We start from the raw sequence: 24,687 nt of genomic DNA on the forward strand, positions 1-24,687 counted from the left end.
TTGACAAATTTTGGCATAAGAAGCCTCGCCCCTTCTTGAGTTTGGTAGGTTAGGGAGAAGTGACCTTGACTAATGTGAGGGTGTTGCAAAGGTTGAACTTTTTTCAACTGAGAGTGCTGTGAACGCACAGACAGAGGCAAATCCCTTCCAACTGTGAGGGTGTTTTGGACGCTGGTAAACTGATTTCTATAGAAAATGGGCACACCCAATAGAAAAAATGGCTTTAATGGAAACAGGCCCTTACTTGTGATGCCTTGTTGCAGAAGCATCTTGTTTTGGTAGATTTAAAGGTGTTTTTCATACGTGAGTGAGCAGCCTTGTTTTTTAGTTTAAGAGAGCATTTTTCAGGTAGTGAGTAAAGCAAAGCAACCCGAGGAACTTTAAAATGACCATGAGGTCATGAGACAGATCTGAGAGCAGAGAGGAAGAGAGCTGTGACAAAAGGTTGGTGGATTTGTCCAAATATAGATAGAGAAGAGATGAATATGGAAGGGGGAGTTGTTTTTTTCTTCAAATTCTTCATTTCCTTCTCTGATCCATAATTCATGAAGATAATTTTTTTTTACAGTCTGGAGGGACTTGACAGACCTGCTTGACCCGCTTACATTTCGTGCCCAACAGACACAGAAGCAGAAGATTTGTGAGGAGGCACTTTTTATAGACAGAGCCCACCAAAACAGATCAATAGTTCTGACACTGGAGCTGAGGTATCTTTACACACACTTCCTGCTGCGGCGCTTGAAGGTCATAGGATGCAGCGAGGTTATAACTCGTAACCACTGCAAGAGCAAGTTCCACTTTGCTGCTGTAGAATCCACCACATTCATGCTGAAATGAGCTGTTGGGGTACACACTGCAAATCTAACGCTTCCGCTCTACATAGCACAAAGTGGGGGATGGTATGTGCAAACGAATTTGGGTCAACCTGCACCACGCTGGCACCAGTAAACACAATCATTCTTTCCTATTTTGTTTTGAATGAGTCATCATTGGTATCAGTCAACAAGCTTATAAAGGTCAGTTTGATCCACAGGGCAGTAAAGCCTTGTTTACGGCTGCTTGCAAGAACATTGCAAACTTTAGACTTTTTATTTCACTGTTTAACAATGCCAAAGAAATACTATTTTAAGCAAATCATGAAACCATGTTCCCTCTGTTCTCCATCCCTCTTTCCACCAGCTCCGTAAAGCAGGGAGTCAAATACCTGTACACGATCCAGGTGGAAGCAGATGGTCTCCTCAGTGAGCAGTCCCCATCTCTCGTCTACACCCACGGGCAACCGTACTGTGGAGACGGCCTCATACAGGGGTTTGTAAAATACCGGATGACTTTTAACACGATGAAAATGTTAAAAGTAATGAGGGTGATGACGATGATGAAGATGATGATTTGTTCTCTAAAGGTCAGAGCAGTGTGACGACAGAAATCTTTTGGATGGTGACGGCTGCTCCAAGAAATGCAACAAGGAGACAGGCTTTAACTGTAATGGTGAGTAGCTCTTTATGACTCAGGTGCAAGGAAACACACATCTCTGCCTTATGTGTGGTCAACACGATCACACACACGCTCACAAACACATAGCCATGTTAAGCAGTGGGCTTTCTTTAAAAACAGTGGCAACACCATATCAAGTTTTAGTGTGTTGCAGCGGTTGCTTAATAGCCAGACATCTCTCATTTGTGCACTCAGCAGTGTTACAGAAAAAAACATCAAGCCAATCAAATTTAATTTATAGGACATACAAGTTTCTGAACCCATTCGGCAAACCATTAAAGTAGCATCACCGCAAAGTAATAGGAAACAGATGACCTGATGGGGAAAAAGTAAGTCTTTGTTTTACTCAGTCAGTTTGGAAGTCTAAAACATCTTGACATAGAAACCGGCAGAGAAACATGAGAAAAATACTCTCCAGCATTTAAGTACACTGTCCGTCTGTCTGTCCATCCCTCCCTCCTTCCATCCATCCATCCATCCATCCATACCTCCCTCCCCCTCCAACCATCCATCCATCCATCTATGCATACATACATCCTTCCATCCATCCATCCATCCCTCCCTCCCTCCCCCCTCCAACCATCCATCCACCCATCCATCTATGCATACATCCATCCATCCCTCCCTCCCTCCCTACATAAATCTATCCATCCCTCCATCCATCTATGCATACATCCATCCACCCACCCATCCATCCATCCCTCCCTCCCTCCCTACATTCATCCATGCACCCATCCACCCATCCATCCATCCATCCATCCGTCCGTCCATCCATCTATTCATCATCCATCCATCCGTCCCTCCCTTTCTCCCTCCCTCCATCCATCCATCCATCCATCCATCATCAATGCATCAATGCATCAATGCATCCATTCATCCATTATCTATACCGCTTATCCCTGTCTGGGACACAGGGGGCTGGAGCCAATCCAAGCTGTCAATGGTTACACACTGGCACACTGTCTAGTCTTAAAATGTCAGACATGCTTGTTTTTAGATGATTTTTGCTTTTTTAATTCGATTAAAAATGCTGTATAAGTCAGAAAACCTTTCGAAGTGAGAGAGAGAGAGCATCACATGACAGTTGTCAGATTATGGTACATGATGTGACTCGAAACAATCGCTGGTATTTTTATGATTAACAGTATCAACAAGCATCAAATCTAGAAAGAGAGAAAGCAGCCGCTGTCCATTCAAGTTTCAAGTCACCTGTCAGCAAGTACTGATGTCCCTGAAGGGAATTATAAGGATGCAAAAGTTATGTTTGTGTCTCTTACAAGCAGACAAAAAGCAGAGGAGCTGACAGTGGAGACGTCACTGTCTACATTACACAAAGACATTGGCAACCTTTCTGTACTGAGTGTGTATAGAAGTTCGTGTGCAACTTTTGGAAATCAAAAACAAGAAATTACCCAATATTTGTTGGCCAGGACTTTATTTTTGTTGCCTTGGTATTCGAAAACAGCTATGGATATTGTTTGATTTTACTAGTATTGATATCATGTCTGGTATTATGTCAACATTGTAGTACTAAAAGCCACAATCAAATCTTGTCCTTAGTTGGCAACGTGTTTCTTTCTTCCAATAAGAGGCTTAAAACATTCATAAGATCAACTGTGGTTTGGGTTTAGGCCAGGTTCACATTTGTTGAGGTTTAGGCAAACATGCAAAATTTGTTCTTTGAATCAACAAGCAAAGATTTATGGTAAGATGAGAACCATTAAGAAACATTTGTGTGGCTCAGTGAGTCATGTGACTGCCAGAAAATGTTTTTGTGGGACTTTCACGATTTAGTCATCAAAAAAAAAAAATCACCTGTTTTGAATTTTTAACTTAACTTAACTTTCTATTTTATATGAGATATGCTGAGTGATGTAATATTCTTTTGATGTTAAATCCCTTACACAGTTTTCACACATGAAGCCAGGGTGAATGTTCCTCTGTTTAACCCTGGGTCAGGTGGTTAAAAAAGCAGTAAAAAGTACCAAAAACATGCAGCAAAACATGGCAGAAGACAAACAAAGAAGCCACAGAGAGCGCCCCCATGGTTTGTGATTCCACCACAGGGCGACAATACTTTGGTGTCTGCACCCTCGCCCAGTCTGAAGCACGCAGACAGGCCACAACAGAAGCATTAAAACACAACATGGACAGGGGTGTACCAAAAGCTCTCCATTGTACACTGAAAGCGGGTGAACATGTGTTTTTCTTAGCCCAATATTAGTCAAACACATTCATCATGTGCACCGCCAAACAGGGAGCACTTAGAGTATGAACCTCACACATGTTTTTATTTTGTCAGAATTACCTCTTTACTTGTGTGTTCTTGCCTCTACACTTAAATTTCACCAATCTTGGAAACCATTGGCTATCTTCAATGAGGACAGGAGGAGTGACACTCAGGGCCTGATTTACAAAAGGATTGTACAGATTTGGCTCCAGCTAAAGCTGTGCATATGAATAAAAAAAGACAACATGTGTGTGTAACACACACAGGGGATTAACTGCAACCCCTTACTGCACTGCAGAACAGCGTCTCTGTGTGACAGTGCTGGTATGTATGTATTTAAGTGAGCCATTATGCAGTCATTTGAGGAGTTTCCCGTCCCTTAGCTCATCGTTGTTATGTAGACAAAACAGCTATGTGAGCATGAGAGCAAAGCTCTGCGCACAGTACAGGTGCAGATAGGGTCTCTCAAAGTTCAGACGCAAAATTAGGGCAAACAGCACAGAGCAAGATCTCTTTTTGGTCTGTTTGCACCTGAATATCACAAGAGAGAGTCGAATAAGGCCTTGAGATAGAGCAGATAGCAGGAGCAATGATGCACAACTTTTTGAGCTACTAGTGGCCGCAATCCATTTTCTGTAACTCAGGACCTCAGCATTTTGGGTATTATGGTGTAGCTGGCAGTTAGATATTTGCACAAAGACTTTATTAATGCTCAGAACATTGTTTGCAACCTGAGGAGCAGCTTGAGACATACGGTAAGGATAGAGTTGGAGTGGAGATGACATCTAAGCACAGGTTGTTATCTGCACAGGTATGCAGATGTCTTTTTACAAATATTAGAATAGAGCTTAAAATAGTTTGAAGATGACCGATTGGTTCAATCAATCAATCAATCAATCAATCAATCAATCAATCAATCAATCAATCAATCAATCAATCAATCAATCAATCAGTCAGTTTAACCTGACACAGACTACATGGTTTACAGATGAGCCATAGAGTGGAGAGAACAGGCCCTTTAGCAGGAGCTACAGCCCCAGCTAGAGGCAGGTGTCTGCATTACAGCTTAGACACAACATTTGACGGCATTGAGGGCCAACACATAATATATAATTCTGGTTCCATTATAGCGAAGGTGACAATGTTTTACCAGCTAAACTCGCACATCCCTACTCTGTGCAGGCATTTGCAGAAATCATCTCAACTGTTGTGGTATGTGGTGTTTCTCAGGAGCCTTAATACAATCTTCTGCATAACAGGGTGCTCACCCAAAGGCTCTTCAGTTGTCATAAACCAAGTTGAAAAAAGTGCGACATTGAAAAATATCTAACTTATTTAATGCATATTCCCTCAGACTGCTAACAGGAGCTCAGCTGAGACGAGACAGTATGTTAAATACTTCCTTTTAAGGCCATGCATTGTTTCCTCTAGCAGCTGGATGGTAGTTACTCATGTGTGGTGTTGGGGTTTGTGTAAGGAAAACATGTTCGGATAAAATTTCCATCATCCAGTGAATTTATTTGTCAGGGGGAAACCAGCAGAGACCGACCCCCCCTCCTCCTCTACCACCAGGACTCGCCATGCCGTGACTGAAGCTATTACATCTCTTCTTTTACAATTTAAGACATCATGACTAGGAAGGAAACAAGTTGGCAAAAACAGGTTTTTACAAATTGCAACACTTAAAACCAATTATTCAGTTTTAATTCTGAGTCATAGACAGAATATTTGCTTTGGTTTTCTTGCCACAGTGGCTTGACCCATTTAACTCCAACTATGCTGAATTGTTTTGCTCCTGCTCTGTGTTGGTGTGTTTTTACTGTTAACCATAGCTCTGCACTGACCACGCTGCTTAACTGCTTTTATAGTCATCACATTACAGACCAGGCAAGCTGTGTTTGTTAAAGAAGTGCTGCTTTTGGGTTTTCATTTTAATTAATAGATTTCTCAGTGTTTTAATTTAATGTTTTAACTGCCTGATTAAATAAAGGTTAAGTTGCACAATATTACAGCATACAGAGGGTAAATAAGGAACAGATGGTCTTAAAAGTTAAGTCAAGGATTGTCGAGTAGTCTTCCTTCGTGAGGATTGATAAATACACAGGCTTGGAAGTGAAAAGACTAATCATTTTCACAGGTGTTGTCAAATAACGAGTGGGTTTTTTGGTGAGTTCACTCACTGTAGTTTTTGCCAAATGAACTCGGGATGACAATATGTCATTGAATTGTCTCGAACTAATTTGTCTTTCATCAGAAACATGTTTCCGTCGACTAATTGAAGCCAATTGTGCAGCGCTGACTCTCTGACACGGCTCTGTCTGTCTACCTTCTGCAGCTGTCCACATGTTCATGACGCCAAACTTTGGAAGTGTCTGATGTTTGCCGCTTTTTTTTTTTTCATAAAAAGCTGCTGCACTACAAGCTGTTGTTCCACTGATGCTTCCCACGTTTCATGTGATACACTGCTGAAGCACATTTTGTCAAATTTAATTTCTCAGCTCAACTCAGCTCAGAGGCAACTCTCTTAACAGGAAGACTTCGCTAAGCCAAGATTCCTTATTACATTGATCACATCCTTTATAAAATCTGAGGATGCTTTTTGAGGATGTGGGTCGTTTGGAAAAGTTGCAATCGTTTGCAGAAACTGACCAGTTTGTCTGGACATGTGTGAACACAGCAAATGCATTCTGATGTGGGACACATGAAGCAAGCCAAGATGGCCTGGAAGAGGTGGTCTCACATTGTTTCCAATTGAACCCTGGAGCGGTTCGTTTGCAGTGAGAGCACAATCAAACCAGCAACTCTTACTCATCACAAACGTCTTTAATGAAAAGCTAGACAAAGAAAGGTTTGCAACGGTGGCTGGTGCTTGATTGACCCTGTCACACGTGTTCTGGTTCTGCCCAACTTTTGGCACTAAATCTTTAAATTATTTTTAGACACTCTGGGGCAGTCAACAAAAATAACTTTAAAAACACAAATTTACAGTGTATAAAATAATAATAGTAATTGTGAAAACAGTGAGACAGTTCAGTACATTTTGAGATCTGAAGCAGTGACAATGGTGATAAGTGTTTGGTTTCTTGTCAAGCACTTTATTATTATTTATATGATTACTGACTGCACCTGTTTCAATGTTGTAAAGGAGGTCTGTGCCCAGCTGGTCAGACAGGATGACAAATATGAAATAATCATAGCATTAAAGTAGGGTGTCGCTGCCTCAGTAGATAAACAGTCTGTCAAATATTAGAACAATGAAACTTCACTCTTTGTTACCATCTTAATTTATTTTTTAAATATGAAATTAGAGACCAGGGTTACACCAATATGTTTCAAATCAGATACAGCTGCTTTTCTCCTGAAATAAAAACTGGATGTAAAATTATCTGTTGAACTCTTTGTGAAAAACTTGCAAACTATTTTCCTTACGTTAAGTGAAGGCAGGGGTTTTTAAAGCCACTGGGAGGTCATCACTGCTGTTACCTTAAAGCTTGCTGTGTTGTACATAATTGATTGTATCATCAGCCTACATGTGGAAATGGTACACCATTTCAGTGTTTATCCTATACCTTTGAGTTATACTTTCCAAAAAAGATTTCATCCATTTAATAACATTTGGGGGAGAAGTTGAACATTGAAAGCTTAGTAAGCAGGACACCATGATCAACTGTGTCGATAGCTAGTGAAGCAAGCGGTTAGCATTAAATGACATCCAGGCAGTACTTCACCCAGCATTTCTTGGTATCTTGCAGTCACGTTCATCGCCGCTTCCCTCTAGTTTGACAAAATAGAAACATCTTTATGCAAATTTAAAATTAAAATAAAAAATAAAACCTTTGTTAGTGGTGCTCTAAAGGAAAGACAACAGCTCTCACAATGTTTGCTTGCTGAATGGTGGTCGCCTTGATCATTTCTGATGCGTTCCAGGTAGTCAAGGAATCTAAACGCTGATTGGCTTTCGCAACACTGTCCATTAGATTTGTGTCTCAAGTTGAAATGTTTGAGTTATAGTTTATTGTCAGCCTCACTTTTATGCAGATATCTGTTTATTAAGACAAAAAAGTCATTGTTGGAAGTTGATATGGGAGCCGGTATGTTAAAGCGTGTATAAAGGTTCCGCCTTGTCCACATGGACTGTTAAATACTCCAAAGCCTGTTGATAACGCCAGACTACAAATGTACAACACATGCCGAAAATCCAGACCCCCCCATGTACAGAATCTTCATTTGTATGTAGACTCAGAAAACAGAGATAATCTGTTCAGTAATGTCAGAATGAAACATTATAATAATATAATAAGTACCATGTTGCATTGGAATAAATGTTATTATTTTGGTACATTCAACCACCATGGACAGAAATTGAGGGTCTCTGGTAAATTTTCATTTTGCTCAATGTTATTCAGTATTTTAGAGCTTACAAAGGCTACCTAAAATAACTTTTTTATTGATTAATTTTTTGGAGTAAATATTTTTGAGCGGCCCTGGAAGACTTTGGACAGTTCTTTGTAATACACACTGCTGCTGTTGTCACTTTGTGATTTATAGATACCCTGGGTCCGTTGATGGGTTTTTAGGGATTAAACTAACCATCCAAGCTACATATTATGTTCTCTTACTGCCTATTAACATTATAAAGTGATTGTGAGCTACAGTAATGAATTGAAGTCAAAGTTCATTTCGTTCCCCAATTTACAGCCTGTTGACAGCACAGAGAGTAAGATATGGTTGTCTTTGACATTTCTAACATTAAAAGGGGCCAAAGAAAATAGAAAATACATTTGCTCGGATTTGGTTCACTGACAAATACATTTGGATTGGAGTCTAACAGCGGGGGATGACTGGATATGCTGCCAGATGAAGAAAGCAGGTTTAATATTCTTTCATAAATTCTCCTCTTTCACTTTTCTCTCTGTCCCCCGAAGGTGAACCCAGTCAGTGTTATGTGTTTGACGGTGACGGTGTGTGTGAGGAGTTTGAGCGGGGCTCCAGTGTGCGTGACTGTGGTTACTTCACACCTCTTGGCTACACAGACCAGTGGGCTTCCACTGCCACTGCTTCTCACCAGGACCCCAACCACTGTCCCGCCCACGCTGCCACCGGGGAGCCATCACTCACCAAGGTATTTGATATGAACAATATAAAGTTAAATATGTTTAAAACAGTGCAGCTTCTATTCTCACACACCTTCTCGCGTCAATATAGTAACTCCAGTGTTGCTTATCTTACTAAGGGATCATTTTGTTTGGGATCAATAACAATAACTCCAATCTGTGATCATGATCCATGCACATTTATCTCTGTAACTAATTCAAAGGTAAACCACCTCATGTCCACTCTTATCTTGTCTCTTATCATCCAACCTTATTCTATGTTTTGGCCTTAAAGGCTTTATATGTGATTTTTCACACTTAAATGTAATATAAATCAAGTATATCCTCTGAAAATAACTCTGTGAGTCATGACTGTCTACAATGGGTGTAACACCTGAGTCCCACTGTCTGTGATGTTTTCAGAGTTTTCAGAGTCCTCTCTTCAGTTTGTTTACATGGACGGGATGGCCGGCCGACTCCTCCCCTCATGTATAAAAAGTTGTTTAATTGAGGGACTAGAGAAAAGAAGAATAACATACTGTACTCACTGCTTAACTGTGTTTCTAGATCACGCTCATTTCAGGTAAATTTACATGCAGTGTGAAGATACGAGCATAATAAAGATCGCTAGCATTAGCATGCTAACACAACAATGCAGCACGTGTTGTTTTGGTTTCATGCTGGTGCTCAAGGGCGACATCTGCTGGATCAAAAAATCGCATATAAAGTCTTTAAAAAACTTAGCTCTTAGCTATTTAGCTTTTTATAAGCGCCCTGGCAGAAAAAAAATATCTTTCCAGAATTCTCCAGCTCTCGAGATCCCTCCTTTCAGCCACTTGCAATTTTATTTCAGTAGATAACTCCATTATTTAAGCATGAATCAGGGATTTTAATATGAACAACACAAATAGATGGAAACAGGTTGAACAACAAGAGACCAGCTCAAAAGGGTGCACTAGTGAAAAACAATGCTTCTAACCGCTTGTGCCACATTCTGTGTTAGACAGACCTGTTTAAAGGTATAATGTGCAACATTTTATTCAGGTTTCTTCTTCTTCCTCGTCTTTCAGCCATCCTGGTACTATGGTATGTGTTTTTTAGGCCAAACTGTTCTGCCCTTTACCACTGTCTACACCTGGCAAGTTGTGTCAAGACAAATGGCTTAAAAAAAGATGTTATATTAAGAATATTTGCTTCCTGCGGTATATGTCTGTACTTTAATATTAAGAAAAATAATGGCTAAACTCTGACAAGCACAGTAAACACAGCACATTGCATTACAATGACCATGCACTTGAGTTTAAGGTTTGTATCAAGTAAGCAAAACACAACTTAGTGTTTAAACAGTAAATCATATTGAAATCATCACAAACTACAGTATGTAGAATTCTATATGAAGCATTGTTTCCTCATCAGCATCTAATTTATGTGCAGATAAGCATTTGATTCTGGTGCTAAATACTGGGAATAATTTAAACTTTCCTTGTCATTCAAATCTGTATGTTTCACAGCCTGCCTATAAAGTAACAGCTTGCTGTGTTTATCAGCGGGTTTGTGCGGGCGGGGGAGGATCAGTTGATAGAGTCGGTCGCCCTCCTAACCTATCGCCTCCTATCTTTTTATTTTTTGCTACTTTATTTTGCATTCTGAAATGTGGGTCAACGTTTTTATCGAGTGATAAACCTTCTCTTCTAGAGAGGAGAGGCCTGTTTCCACTCAAGACAAATACATGGAAAAAGGGGTGAACACAAGATGTCAAAGCTCTTCAGGTCAAGGTGACACAGGGAAGCAGAGACTGTGAATGTTAAACCCGAAGAAAAAACAACAACTTTGATCATTTGCCACAACTTTTTTATTTATGAGAGCACGGCATATGAATGCAGCATAGCTTGTTCTTTCTTTTACAACTTAAGCTAATAATAATTTATTTTAGCTCTGACATCCCCATAAAATGTCAGCCATTGCGCGATGCCTCTTTGATCCATTAGTGCTACGAAATTATGTTTCAGTTTATAAAAAAGTGTTCACATCAGCACCTTGCAAATAAAGCAACATGGCCGAAGCTACTTTCTTTTTGCCAGTTCCAGCATTTCACAGCTGGGAAGCCTCCTGGGATTTCTTTTACACTACGCAGCATCTGTAGGAAGGGCAAGGTGTAATAAATTGAAGAAATCAAAGTGTCATGGATAAAGTCGGCGTGGCATCTCAACTGCTTCACTGCCAAAGAATCTCCTCTCTCCTCAAGAGGAAAACTGCAATCTGTTCTTCAGATTAATCACTACACGGCTGTGTTAAATGTTTTTGTTTACTGTAGGAAAAGGTGAAAAGTGAGGATAAGAACGGAGGACAGAGGTTAAAATATGCAGAAGGTGCTTGAGGTTATGACGGAAAAATAACTGAAAAAACAACATAACTGAAATGGCACGTTGAGTGAGATGAGGGAGAAAAAGTCAACCAGGTGCTGAGCTGATTTAAGTGGACCTGTTCACCTTTTTTCTCACTGCGGCATCAGTGGGACTGTTCAGTTTGATGCGAGTAGAAACTGCTCGGTCAGCTGTTTTTATGAAGGGTGCAGAGTTAACAATTGTTGTAGAGCCTGCTCTAACTGAGGAATAATTCATTTTGAAGGCAATAAAATAATTTCCAAATCAACATTTTTCTTTTCAAATGATTGATTTCTTAAGTGGTAGTAGTGTTGGATAATGTTTAGTGAGCCTGTTGTAAATGCGGAGGAACCCCTTCATGGTGAGTAGCACACCTCCACTCTGCGACGGGGTCCTAGCTCTAACCCTGTCGGGGTTCCTCCATGATAGCGGCCATTTCATAGAGAGTCTCCTTCAACCTTCCAACATAAAGTGGAAATAAGCAACAAAGGCACATGTTTGATCATGAGCCAATATAACCAGTGGAATGATTATTAAGTAGTACAAAGTATGCTCAACATTTATATGCAAGCCTGTTAGCTTGTGATATGTGATGTGACTTATTGGATATTGTATTTCACAATATAAAATATAAAGTATTATAACAAATATTTAAGGTAATACTTGTAGATACATGTAGATAGTAACCATATCTGCTGATATCTGATATTGTTATGGCCTATTATGTTTGTTTCACTATGTAAACATTCACACTGCTTTATGTTATCCTCTTTTCATACATATCTGGCTACATGTTAATCATTAAGCACACTGAGTCTACGCTTATGGTATGTAATGTACTATAGCAATAATGTTAGTCGTGTTGTATATCTGCAGCGTTCTGTCTCCAGATTTTGAAATAACTTTTTAGGGCTTAACACTTTCATTTGTAATTTTTTTCTTGTTGTTCTTCTTTTTTCATTTTCATGTTTTTGCTTCTTGTGATCTAATCAGTAGAGTTATTTATTCATCTGTCCGTCTGTCCGTCAGTCTCTATCTCTATATGTAGTTATTTATTATTTACTAAGCAATGTGTATTTCTTCTTGTTCTGTGTGAAGCTCTGCAGGTATCAGCACCTCGAGGTGAGTGACAACAAGCTCACCGATGCCTGGTTCCCCTGCACAGCCCAGCCGGACACAAGCAACGACCTGGAACATTCAATCTGGCTGAAGGTGTGTGTGTACATGAGTGTGTGTGTGTGTGTGGCCAGCTGTATGATGGGCCCATTAAGGTTAGCAAAAAATATAATCCATCCTCCTCCATTTATTGTTCTATTTCAAAATCTTTCTCAGTCAGCTCCATAAGCTGATCAGATCAAGGCCGAGGAGGTGAATGTTAGTCAGAACTACTGATAAAACACACATGTATTGATTTTAAGTGACTCCTGTGGAGGGCCCATTCAGCCTCCCTCTCATGGGCCCAGCCATCTCTGTGGGCGGGCCTGTATACAATCCATGGTCTGTTGGTGCATTGGTGTGTTCTGTTTGACCTCAGAAGTCGAAAAGTTGCCAGTCTGACTCTGAGCAACTTCAGTAGTCCGAGTTAAAATCCAACATGGCTGCCATGTGCATCAACAGTGACATTTAAGCTGTAACTGTTGTATTTATTAGCAGCTTATTCGTCTTTTTGTGTAATTAAATCAATCACCAATAGTATCGTGCAAGTTCTATCTGTGGACAAAGGTGCTCCTGGAGGCGTCCATGTTGCTTGCAACTGGAACGCAGATCTGAGTTCCGAGGGTAATGGAACGCACCATTATGCACGACTACTTTAATTGTTTCACTGATTGACTGTGGGTCGCTGCTCTGGCTTCAAGAGCTTCCAGTTCTTTCTAAATCATTTAACGTGCAGTTTTCAGGCCTCTTACCCAAAGTTGACTGAAACCTCCATTCACACACACACACACACACACACACACACACACACACACACACACACACATACACACACACACACACACACACACATCATTTCCAAATGTCTAACAATTACATGATTCATACAGCGCCCTGGTTACCCTAATTACACATTTTCTGGGTGACCTGTGAATTTCTGATACTAATGATCTGTAGATGATTACCAGGTCATGACTAACCGTCTACTCATTCTTTAAACGTTTTGGGATATTTTCGACTCTGTGCTTTCTAATCCTAGAAATCATTCAATTATGATAATAAGCAGGTTTATAAATAGTGACAGAAAGACCAAGTATGATATAATTGACTCATCATTCATACTAAATACTTCCAAAAGTTCACAAGTTGTGAAAACACTTGCATCTGCAGGAATAATAATCCGACTGTCCTCATAAATAAATCTCTTAGTCATCATGAAAACATAACGTAGAACTATGATCGTCGCCGAGCAGCAGAATTGTAATTAACTACCACATTCCCAATCCTTTGTAAACAATTCTCAGACATGCAGTGTAGGGAACCGATTGTTTCTCTGTGGTTAAAAATACAGTTTCTTATTAATGACGTTTGTGTTTGTTGTCAGCGTTGACAGGGTTTCACACAGCTGCCTCAGTTAAAAACATCCTCATGAATAATTGGCCCAGTGAATCTAAAGCGCTCAGACAATCTCCAGGCAGCGGAGCTTCACAGAGATGTCCTGGTTTATTGTGCTGGGCTGAATCTGGACCTGGATTTCCATCACACACCTGTATGTCTGGTTCTCATATGTAGCTGTTTTGGATTATTTAATCTTTCCACAGCCACAGTTCCCACAATCAGCCCCGCAGGGCCCAGGCTATGAAAAGGGGTAGCTGCTGATTTGAATGATACCTGAACAACCCTGTCCACCGTGCACTGCTTGAAAAAGTCCTCTGCAGTCATAAGCCCGCCCTTCTCTCCGTCGCTTCACACACTCTTTTCTCATCCGTCTCATCATTTCCACTTCTCTTTGAATGACTCATCTTTCCATCCCCTGCTTCCTTTATGGATGCCGTCTTTATCACCCCAGTCATTCCTAATGATGGCGTCATTCTTGAGGACTCTTTCACCACCTGACAAACCTTCATGATAACACAAGTATCTGCCAGCTCTCCTTTTTTTTTTTTACCTTGTTGAGTGCTTTCTGTCTCACCTTAAATATCTACCCGAGCTCTGAAAAGTCTTCCTCAGCCATCCAATCATATCCATGTCTGCTGGCTCTATAAAAGACACCCTTCTTATTTATCAGCTCGTCTCCTTCAATTGGAAGTACTCAATCATGTCGGTGAATGCCTTTAAAATGTCTTTAAGTGATACTCCATCCAAAATCCGTATTTTTAATTTGAAACATTCACAGTCTGCAGGCTTGTCTAGTGGATGTGAAAAGTTTAAATGGCGTCACACGAAGCTGAGGCCAGGGTAATCTTGGAATATGTTACAGCATGCACCTGTAACAGCTCAATCTTTGGTGTAAACCAATTACCCCGGACACAATGACAGACTTTACAACTGGCTTGTTTTTTTTCTCTTAGAATTTTGATGTCTCTGTTTGGAAAATTCTGTTTTCCTAACTTGGAAGTCCCAGGTCTTGTCGTTTTCTGTTTTTGTGCACATCAGACTTACATTAGCCATCAATATCAGTGCCTTACGACCCACCACATGTAGCTCTGTAAGAGCACCACACACAGTCATATTCCTAGTTTCATCCAGCACAATGACGGCATCTGACCAACAAGAGTCAGCACAGGGGGCAAAGACAAGCAGTAAGAACTCAAAGAAGTTTTCAAGATGGCCAACCATAAGGTTCAGATCAGCACAACAAGTACAAGGAATCCAATAGGCACTTTTTTTAACGTTCTGCATGGTGGTGCAGTGGTAAGCAGTGTCCTCTCCCAACAAAGGACCGGAGCCTTTCTGTGTGGAGATTGCACATTCATGGTCGATGCATGCATGGGTTCTGTCTGGTTTCCCCCTACAGTCCAAAAACATCCTTGTTAGATGAATTGATGACCCTGAATTGCCCGGAGTTAAGCAGCCTGTTACGCCCCACCATAAGGCGGCTCTACTTTATGGAGCTAACAACAAACCTACAAATGGACCCAATAAAACACACTATACAACTTACCAAATTGAAAAATAAGGGATTTATTCATATCATCACACAAAGTAAATGATAACAAAGATCAACTGAGAAACCATTATAACATAAATAACACAACAACACACAATCCCTGACTGAGATGCACAGCAGTCCCCAACTCCAAAAGCCTCTCCCTCTGAAGCAATCAGAAGGTTCACCTGGGCAGAGTTGACAACAAACAGAGAGGGAGAAGTGACAAACAGCACAGGGAAACCTACAGCCGTTGTTGTAGTTTGAAAGGTTGAATCATAACAGAAACACACAATCTGGACAGCAACAGGCACAAACCAATAAGTATCTAACCTCTGAATTTAGCCAGGTCACAAGGTCATGTTCTGATACATGTACACACATACTATAACCCTTTTCACACATACGGAAATCTCCTGAAAAACTCCGGAGATTTGGCTACCCGGAGGTTCTTTAGGCTATGTTTGAACGCAAACAGCTGCATTTTTCGCGCAGACTTTACCCGGAGTTTATCCGGCCAGACCTCTAGTATTTTATCCGCAGAATATCCGAGTGAGCTGATGTCTGAACGCGGCCGAATATACTCCGGAGATTTCAATTCGAGTCAATGAAAAGAGAATGGCGTTTATATACAGTGAATGCCTAAAGTGTCTGCACGCGACCACTACGATCTCCATGCACGTAATTAAACAGCTGCATTCTGTTTTCTGTTCGTCAGTATGTTGTTCTCTTCTCTTTTGTGGATGTTGTCATTCCATTGGATTACACATAGCATTGATATAAAGGCAAATATTCTCATTATAACGTTGTGTAGCGGACTCTGTTGCTTCGGCCACTACTTCCGCGTTGTTTATTTACGTCACGGTTACCTCAGGAAATTCTCCGAGCCCCCCCTCCCCTCTGACAGGGAAAGTCTCCAGCTGTAAGGAGCATATGTGAACAGCTAGGTCGGGAGAATCCCCGGAGCGTTCCTCCTGCAATTATCTAGATATTATCCAGAGTGCATATGTGAAAACGGCTCAACACACCCTTTCCTGGTAAGAGACCAGTTGTCCGGCCAAGAAACTTCTAGGAAATGGTCTTTATATAGCACACATGTTGTAATTGCCCAGTGTGATGATTGCCCATTACGGGATGATTGGGATGCTATAAAAGAACTGCTCCAAGAGAAAGAAACAGATCTTTGATTCACAAGCCATAGTCTCTGTCTGATTGTTCAAGAGCATTTACTCTTCTACACCGTAACACAGCCTCTTCCATGTGTGAATGTGTAGGTGTGACCTGCAGTGTAGCCAGAAAACTAGAAAAGAACTGATACAAGCTTAAGTCCATTTACCATCTACCAATTGCCAGAATTTTTCACCAAGACTCTCCCTGCCATTTACCCTGACAGTCCCTGAGTACATGTTCTGATGTAGTTGGGGCGAGCCAATGTAAAAAGACATTTTCAGAGGAAAATTCACCGCGAGCAAGTGGGCAATGAAAGACTGTTGCTTGTCAGCCATTTTCAGCTTTGTTCTTTTTACCTCTCGTCCCACATCCCGAGATCTTCCCCGCTCAAGTCTCGCAGGGAAAGTTTCACACAGTTAGGTGCACGTGTCACAGGCAAGTGAGGAGGACATTTCTTCTAGAACTTTGAGGGATGCATGATGTGTGGATGCAAGTGAATGGCTTAAATGTCAGACCTGTCAGACTTGCCGACACCTTTGTGACCGGTCCCTAAGTGTACACTCCACCTCTCCTCCTAAAAACAGCTGCGATAGGCTCTACCCCCCACTGGAATCCAAATAAGATAATGAGACGGATAGATTGACATTTTTATCCACAGTCCAAGCCATTGTATCATCCATACACTCATGCTCTTTCTGTACTTCTCTGAATTTTAAAAAAGTCTTTGCATGCCCATCACTCGTTCTTTGAAACCACCGTCTCTTCTTTATCGTTCCAGGTGGGATTCGTCCATCCTGGAGTTGCCGCCTCTGTGATCGTATATCTGGCTTCAGATGGGTCATGGTCTGGAGAGCAGTGTCGAAGAACAGCCACCATGTTCCTGTCCGATACCACCGGCAAGAACCACTCACTAGGTACTTTCCTGGATTTGAATGTATCTGCACAGTAATCGAATGCCATATGACAAAGACAGACAGAATAAAATCATTTTCCTCCACTCAGGCACACATGACCTCTCCTGTCAACGGAACCCGTTGGTTGTGAATGTGACCCACGACCTCTCTAAACCCTTCTACGTCACCACGTCCGTGTTCATTCTGTTCTCCTCTCCCTCTGTGGCGGTGGGAGGCGTGGCCCTGAGGACCTCCTGCCACTTCAGCACCTTCGCCCTGACCGGGTGCGCATCAGAGGGTGGGCTCTCCCACAACTACCTACTGAACACACACACGCATGCTTTCACACCAACATACACAAAGACACACACACACACACACACACACACACACACACACACACACACACACACACACACACACACACACTGGCCTACTTTCTCACACAACATGTGAGTAACTGTTTCATACAATCCAAAATCTTTAACATTGGAACAGAAAACCTTTGAATGTAAGTCCATATATTATTATTCTATATTCAATGATCACATACATTGTTTGTGAGATATACAAACCTGATAAAAAAAAAAAGAAACACAATCATCCCTGTGTCACTTTAAGAAAATCACAGTCAAGCCTCCTAAAAGTAGCTCGCCGATCTAAATTTGTGTTTTCCCACTAACAGGATAAAACTCACTGTGGAGAATAAATTAAACAGTGCATCAAAACATCAAAGCCATTCTAGTTTTTATGCCATTTATCTGTTTTACACGTTAGTGCAGGCCACAGGATGAAATGTTCAACATGATGACAGCTTTGAACCCAAAAGGCCACCGTCGACTTCACTGCTGCAAAGTTTGAGTTCAGGAGAAACCCTTCTCTGGATATCATCCCCATCCCATTTTTAAAAAAGTCAAATATTACAAATAAGAGAAAAAAAAACAACTTTCAGAAATGGTTTACACATTCACTTGGACTGAGGGACGATTTATTAGATCGCCTTAAGATTTATAAAGCAGTTTAGGGAACGTGATGAAAACTACTCCTGGATTACAATGTGGATATTTTGAGTCACTTTTGCACCCGAGCACAGCTTTCCTTTTCCCCATGTTTAGTCACTAATTTAAGGTCACTATGTCACTGTGACTCACTGAAGAGACTTGGTCCAGACGAAAGTTTGTCTAACCAAAAGTCGGCCAGCAACGGTTGCTATGAGATGAACCTCTGTGATTAGTGGTCAGCGGACCAATCAGAGAGCCAACAAAGGGTCAATCAGATATTTTGCAGTGTAAATTATACATTTTTCAGTTTTCCCAGCATGGTCCAGTGTAGACCTCCTGGCTGTGTCTGTCGTTCTCTCTCATCCTCTCTTCCTCCCTCTTCTTCCCTCCCTAGCTGTTTGCGGCAGCCGTGTCAGATGGACAACTGCAGCCCCCCCCAGTTAGACCACGCCTCTGTCAGGTAGGCCTTTGAAAATGGGAAATCTAACCAATCAGAGAGCTGAAACAACAAGCAGAAGCTCTATCTATATATCAGTGTGTCTCTGTAGGTGTACAGGAGGAGGAGAGGCCTCGGACTGCTCCGTTCAGTGTCACCGTGGCTTCAGTATCACTGTCCTCAACGGCAGGGCAACCCCACCCCACCAGGTACTGGACACTGTGAGAATAACACCATATCCTGTCAATGTCAGGTTCTCCTCCAGTTATCTTTTTGATGAAAATGAATCTGTTAGATCTGAGACAGTTTACATGCAATGGATTAAAGAGGGGTGTAAGAAGGAACACCAACATAAAAGGGAAAAGGGAATGCAGGATTTCCAAAGTCTACAAGAATACTACAATTATTTGTTCCAGCATTTGTACATTCATGGTCGCAACCTGCTTTCCAACTACAAACTAGAAACCCACTGAGTTACATGTCTTATGAATGGTGAGATAAAAGCAAACAGTGTCCTCACTCAGTAGGGTTACATGGCGCTAGATATTCAAAATTCTGATCGTATCAGACACTGTTTGGACTTTAAATGCATGTAAACATCTTAGCCCGACCTACATCAGACCAAAATCGGACCAAAACGGACATCTCATAATCGGAAAAGGACACCTAGATAAGTCGTTCATATTTGGCAAACTAACAGCATGTAAACTCAGCCATCGTATCGTAATCGGATTTTGCGTTCTGCGCATGCTCGAGAATTTCCGCCGGGGCTTTCACCCGGAAGTGGAAGGAGACGATGTAATAAATAGTAGTGTTGTTGCCGGAAACAGCTTCCTTCTGCTGTTATTGCCGCAGCCAAAAGATCTGTCGTCCTTCTAATATGCATTATTAGAATGTAAATAATGCACAAAATGTACATAGCTGTAGCGTCGTCCATCTCCTCGTACGCCATCTTTTTTGAATGCCGCCAGATAGTTTGTTGTTGCTGTGACGTTTAGGTCAACCTGAAGTGGCTCTATAACCACGTGTTGAAAGGGGTACAGCGCCACATAGCGTAGCGGAGTCAGCCATGCTCCGGCCATTTATACGATTCTCTGATCGGCATACTCAGACAAGTGACAGCTGTCCGTTCGAGTAACAAATCGGTATATGGCTTAATCCAATCAAGCTATTCCATGTAAACGCACTGAGTGTGACGGATTATCCTGCATGTCAAAGAAGAAATCAAAGATATTGTCCGTAATTCTGACAGATATTTAGGAAAGATGTGGGTAGAATTAAAAACTCATGGATGTGAAAGGGCCAAAATCAACAGAACGTATTGGCTATGATGCAATGCTTTGAATACGGCTTGGTATTTTTATAACCCTCACCATACGATCCACCAACCCAGAGACGAGGATACAGTTTGCTGTGTTATTGAGTCCAAACTATTTCATTGAGAATCTTCATTCCAATTTATGAGAACAAAGGGTCATCACCAAAACAGGATTTTAAACTATGACTATGTATGAATGATGATATATTGTTATGATACCCTTCAAAATCAAATAATATCAATACCTCTTTGCTACCACAGCAAAACAAATATAGAAGCTCTCGGGATCCAAAATTGTGTACACTGTGTCTGTGGTCTGTAGCAGTCCTGTCTGACAGGACACTAAGCGACACAGAGCGCTGCATAAAGAGCAGCGTGCTGAGAAATCTATGTTTGTGCGCAGCGGTAGACATTTTCATTTGTATCATACTGTACAGCATAATCACTGTGAAACAATCGTAGAATAACATCTTATTTCTTTATTTTAATGCTATAGCGCCTTTTTTGTTTTCTCACTACTCAAAGCGCTTTACACTGCAGGTCACACCTACACATCCCTGCTATCTATATCCCTGTTTCCACCAAGCGGTCTGGTTTGGTTCAGCAGTTTGGTAGTGTGACATCATAGCAGGCCAACACAGTGTAGCCCGCTATTAAGTAAAACGTTCAAGAAGAAGAACGGGGACACAGTAAACAAGGGACCCTTTAGGGTCTGATCAGTATCCTTGGCACTCCAACAGAAGGGTACCAAAAAAGTAGGACGGTATGGATCACTTATTTTGGTACCATTCCCAACTTTTGACGTTGGAAATGTCAAAAAAATCATCCTGAACCAGACAGCTCGGTGGAAAAGGGGCTTCTCATGTTGTGCACAAACCAGCTTTCATAGATAGAAATCTCTGTCCCTGCAAGTCTTATTCTGTTCATTCTTTTCAGAGAGAAGCACGTCTGGAGTGTTACCACGGCTCATGGGATCGTGTGGTTAGCTGTCAGCCTGTAGACTGCGGCCTGCCTGATCAGTCTCATGTCTATCACGCCATATTCAGTTGCCCCTGGGGAACCACCTTTGGCAAACAGTGCTCCTTCACCTGCGGAGCACCAGCCATACTGCAGGGTGAGTCACTGATCTGCACATCTGTTCTTGTCGAGCCTATTCGTTCTCCTTCAGTCTTGTCAAATGTTACTTTATTCTTTGTGATGAAACAAAGCATGATGTCAAAACACTTGTGTTTGTGGTTGAAAAGCCACAGTGAATCAAATGTCATATAGACTCCATGTATTCATGATCCTAAATACAGATTGTGCAGAAATAATTGCATTTGTGGCTTTAGTGAAATATGTTTGGAGGCCGTCATGTATCGCTCAGAGGTGAAAGCAGAGAGAGAATACATATTCTCCAGGACAGCTGTAAAGGATTTAGATAATCACACAACCAGTGCAATGTTTGTATAGATTTTAAAAAAAAATGTGTAACATTTTATAGACACAATAAAAGTTGTGAATGTTTTACGGTGTTTTGGTTCTCCACCGATACCAACTCATGCTCCACATAGGGCCGTACAAGCAGAGCCAATACTGCCTTTAAACCACAGAAGCTATAGTTCTCCTTCTCCTCGTAACTGGACAGTAAAGTAAAGAAACCAAAGCAGAATGTTTACAGGGACAGAAATGAATCCATGATGTCGACCTACTTGAGCTCTTTGGGCCTGATTTACTAAAATCCAGTGTAGAGTGCTAAAGTGTGTGTTCACTCCCAACAGATTGCACATTTGGTTGGTGTGCACTTTGCAGGTGATCAACTAAGAATAATTGCTTGAGTTATAAGAGGTACAAAGCTTGTGGAGGTGTTAGTGTTTAAATTAGGCTTTTGCTTGTTTTACTGGTTTACGTCATTGAGAGTTTGGAGGGAAAGCAGAATGACACAATGAAACTCGGTACTAGGTCCAATGTTTTTAGCATTTTTTTTCAGGCTTGATAAATCGCAATGAGTATACTACTCCCAGTATGTTGCACACTATCAGAAACGCCCCATATTGCATATTCATTCATTTTGCTCATATGAAAGACGCAGTCCTCACTGCACGCCGTCAGTAGATCAATTTGCACATTTGATTTTGAGTGATATCAAGTTTATACACATTTTAACAACAAGGCCCTTTGTGTTTTAGTGGTGTAACTCCTTTCTGTTGGGGTGTAAAGAGTACTGATCTGACCCTAAAGGGTGGAGCGAGACAGACTGTAGTCTGTTGATTGGCCAAAATATTTGTCAGTTCCCGTGTGACAACAGTTACAAAGGTTAACACAAAACATGCAATGTTTAAATATCCCATGGTTTTCTAGAGTCATTTCAAGGCTGTTTTTGTTTTTTGTGTAGCACTGCTCCATGGATGACCTTGGAGGTGCAGACCTCTGCTGGACGTCCTTCATTGTTACCTTTGTTTACTGTGTCGCGTTAATCTTCTTCATTGAATTTATTAGCGGGCTACACTGTGTACAGCTGCTATTACATAGCTAATGCAACTATCTCCACCAAGTAAGGGCGCTGTTTGCTGTGGAAACGTAAGCAAGATCAGGGTTTACCGTACCACACTGTATCAAACAGTACAGAACTAAACTGGACACCCCTTGGTTTGCCAGACAAACAGTAAACCATGAGGAGTTGCAGCGATGAAAGCAGGCAAGCTAATTGTTTTTTTTCTAGTTAGAACGCAGTAAGGTTTCAAGACCGACGCTGAGCTGGCTAAACATTGAAGCTGCATGCACTTTGACTCTAGAGAGAAGGGGCGGAGGGAGACAGCTTTCTCCAATGTTTTAAATTTGGACTGCAGTACCCATTTTGAACAGGTATCAGCGTTACATATGGCTTCTTTAAGCTTGTAGTCCTATTGGATTTGTTTTCACAACTTGTAAAAGACACAAGAACGTGCAAAAAAGAAAAGAACAATGCCATCGGTGCTACTTGCAGTTTGGTGGAGGACTTGTAAAGGTGGAGTGAAGACTGTCCATTAGTTAAAATTCTGCCTAATTAACCATGACAACCTCACCTTTAAATTCAGGTGAGAATTAAGGAAATATGGAGCTTATGCAAACATACTGAGTCTAAAATGATCACACAACTCAACACTTACTGAGATCAAAGTTCTGTTGGGTACTATTTCCCTCCTCAGCCGAGCTATACTTTGAACTATTTTTTTTAAAAAGCCCCTCCTCTACGTCTCCCTCCACAGGTGACAGCGACAGGTTGGTGTGTTTGGAGGACGGTCTGTGGTCTTTCCCGGAGGCTTACTGCAAGATAGAGTGTCCCGAGGCTCCAAACGTACCCAACGCCAAGCTGCTATCAGCAGACTGTCGGGCCTCAGGGCACGACGTGGGCTCTGTCTGCCGCTACAAATGCAACCCGGGCTTCTACGTAACAGGGAGCATCAAAAAGAAGACACTGAGGTAAGTGTTACATGCCAGCTGGTAGCTCAGGAGACACACAATAATGGTTTAAGAGGTCTGACACTAGAATCATGCACATACAAAAATCTTTGTGGGCACCAACATGGCACCAATTAATCCAATGGTTGTTGTAGCTAGCTTGAACCGGTGAGAAAGCATGGTCATTATACCCAGGCCTCCATCCAACAAGTGATACACGCTGCTGAATGACAAAGCATGGCTTGTTGATGAAATACTTTTTTTTATTTATAGAGATCATTTCAGACTTTTGCAATGTGTAAATAGTGAATTGTGTTAACAATGAAATCACAATCAATGTTAAGCCGTATACAACACTACCCAAGACAGGGAAAACAACACACTGTATACATTCTGGGATGGAAGTTTTCAGGATAACCCCATACATTGTGTATCAGATTACTGATGCAATGCATTTTTTAATATACAATGGCATAAACTACTGAAGTACAATGGACTTTAATAACATACTGAAGGCCTCATTCACTACGAACGGATTGCAGCCTCTAAATACTCAAACGCTTATGCATCACTTGCTTCCCGATATCTTATACATCTCAAGGTCTAATTCACAAAGCATATAGCGCTGATGATATTTAGGTGGAAACACACCAATTTAATCATTTCTGTGCAGTTTTCTCCTGTTTTGTGTCTGAATGTGGAGAGAAGCTATCTGCACCTGTGTGCACCTTACTCTGTGCAGAGTTGAGCTGTCAGCCTGACAGGTGCAGGGTTTATTTTATTTTTTTGTCCAAATAAGGATGAGGAGCTAGAAGGGAAGATAAAACCTCTTCAGGGTGTACTTTGATGCCAGACTTCAGTCAGTTTCATCGTTTAAAATAGAGCTTCCCCTCTGAATGGAGCAAGAAAAGGCAAAATGGAAGAAAGAATAAAATCCCACCTCATGTGTAACAGCTCCAAAGCGTCTCAATAGAAGATGATGAAGTTGGAGCGTCTGGAAGCCCCGTACTGATTTAACCACTGTTTATATTATATGTCAGTGTACAGTACAGGTTATATGTACAGACTTTGAATACAGATCATTTATTTTTCAATCATACTGAGGCAGAATTGCTTTCCTGGAAAGTTTGCGAGTGATATCTTTTATGAATACTGCGGCGCAGT

General features: G+C 41.3%; 1 protein-coding gene across 1 annotated transcript in view; it reads left to right on the forward strand.

The window, feature by feature from the left end:
- pappa2 (pappalysin 2) overlaps nucleotides 1-24,687 on the forward strand; it is a 94,360-nt gene that overhangs the window by 41,944 nt on the left and 27,729 nt on the right. Inside the window, exons 12-21 of the mRNA XM_020630092.3 lie at nucleotides 1,180-1,308; nucleotides 1,403-1,488; nucleotides 8,650-8,846; nucleotides 12,300-12,413; nucleotides 17,234-17,369; nucleotides 17,458-17,632; nucleotides 18,744-18,809; nucleotides 18,898-18,994; nucleotides 21,040-21,217; nucleotides 23,331-23,544. Coding sequence (XP_020485748.2) covers nucleotides 1,180-1,308; nucleotides 1,403-1,488; nucleotides 8,650-8,846; nucleotides 12,300-12,413; nucleotides 17,234-17,369; nucleotides 17,458-17,632; nucleotides 18,744-18,809; nucleotides 18,898-18,994; nucleotides 21,040-21,217; nucleotides 23,331-23,544 — 1,392 coding nt within the window. The remainder of the gene's footprint in view (nucleotides 1-1,179; nucleotides 1,309-1,402; nucleotides 1,489-8,649; nucleotides 8,847-12,299; nucleotides 12,414-17,233; nucleotides 17,370-17,457; nucleotides 17,633-18,743; nucleotides 18,810-18,897; nucleotides 18,995-21,039; nucleotides 21,218-23,330; nucleotides 23,545-24,687) is intronic.

This window comes from Labrus bergylta, chromosome 4, assembly GCF_963930695.1.
Source record: "Labrus bergylta chromosome 4, fLabBer1.1, whole genome shotgun sequence".
Classification (NCBI taxonomy): domain Eukaryota; kingdom Metazoa; phylum Chordata; class Actinopteri; order Labriformes; family Labridae; genus Labrus; species Labrus bergylta.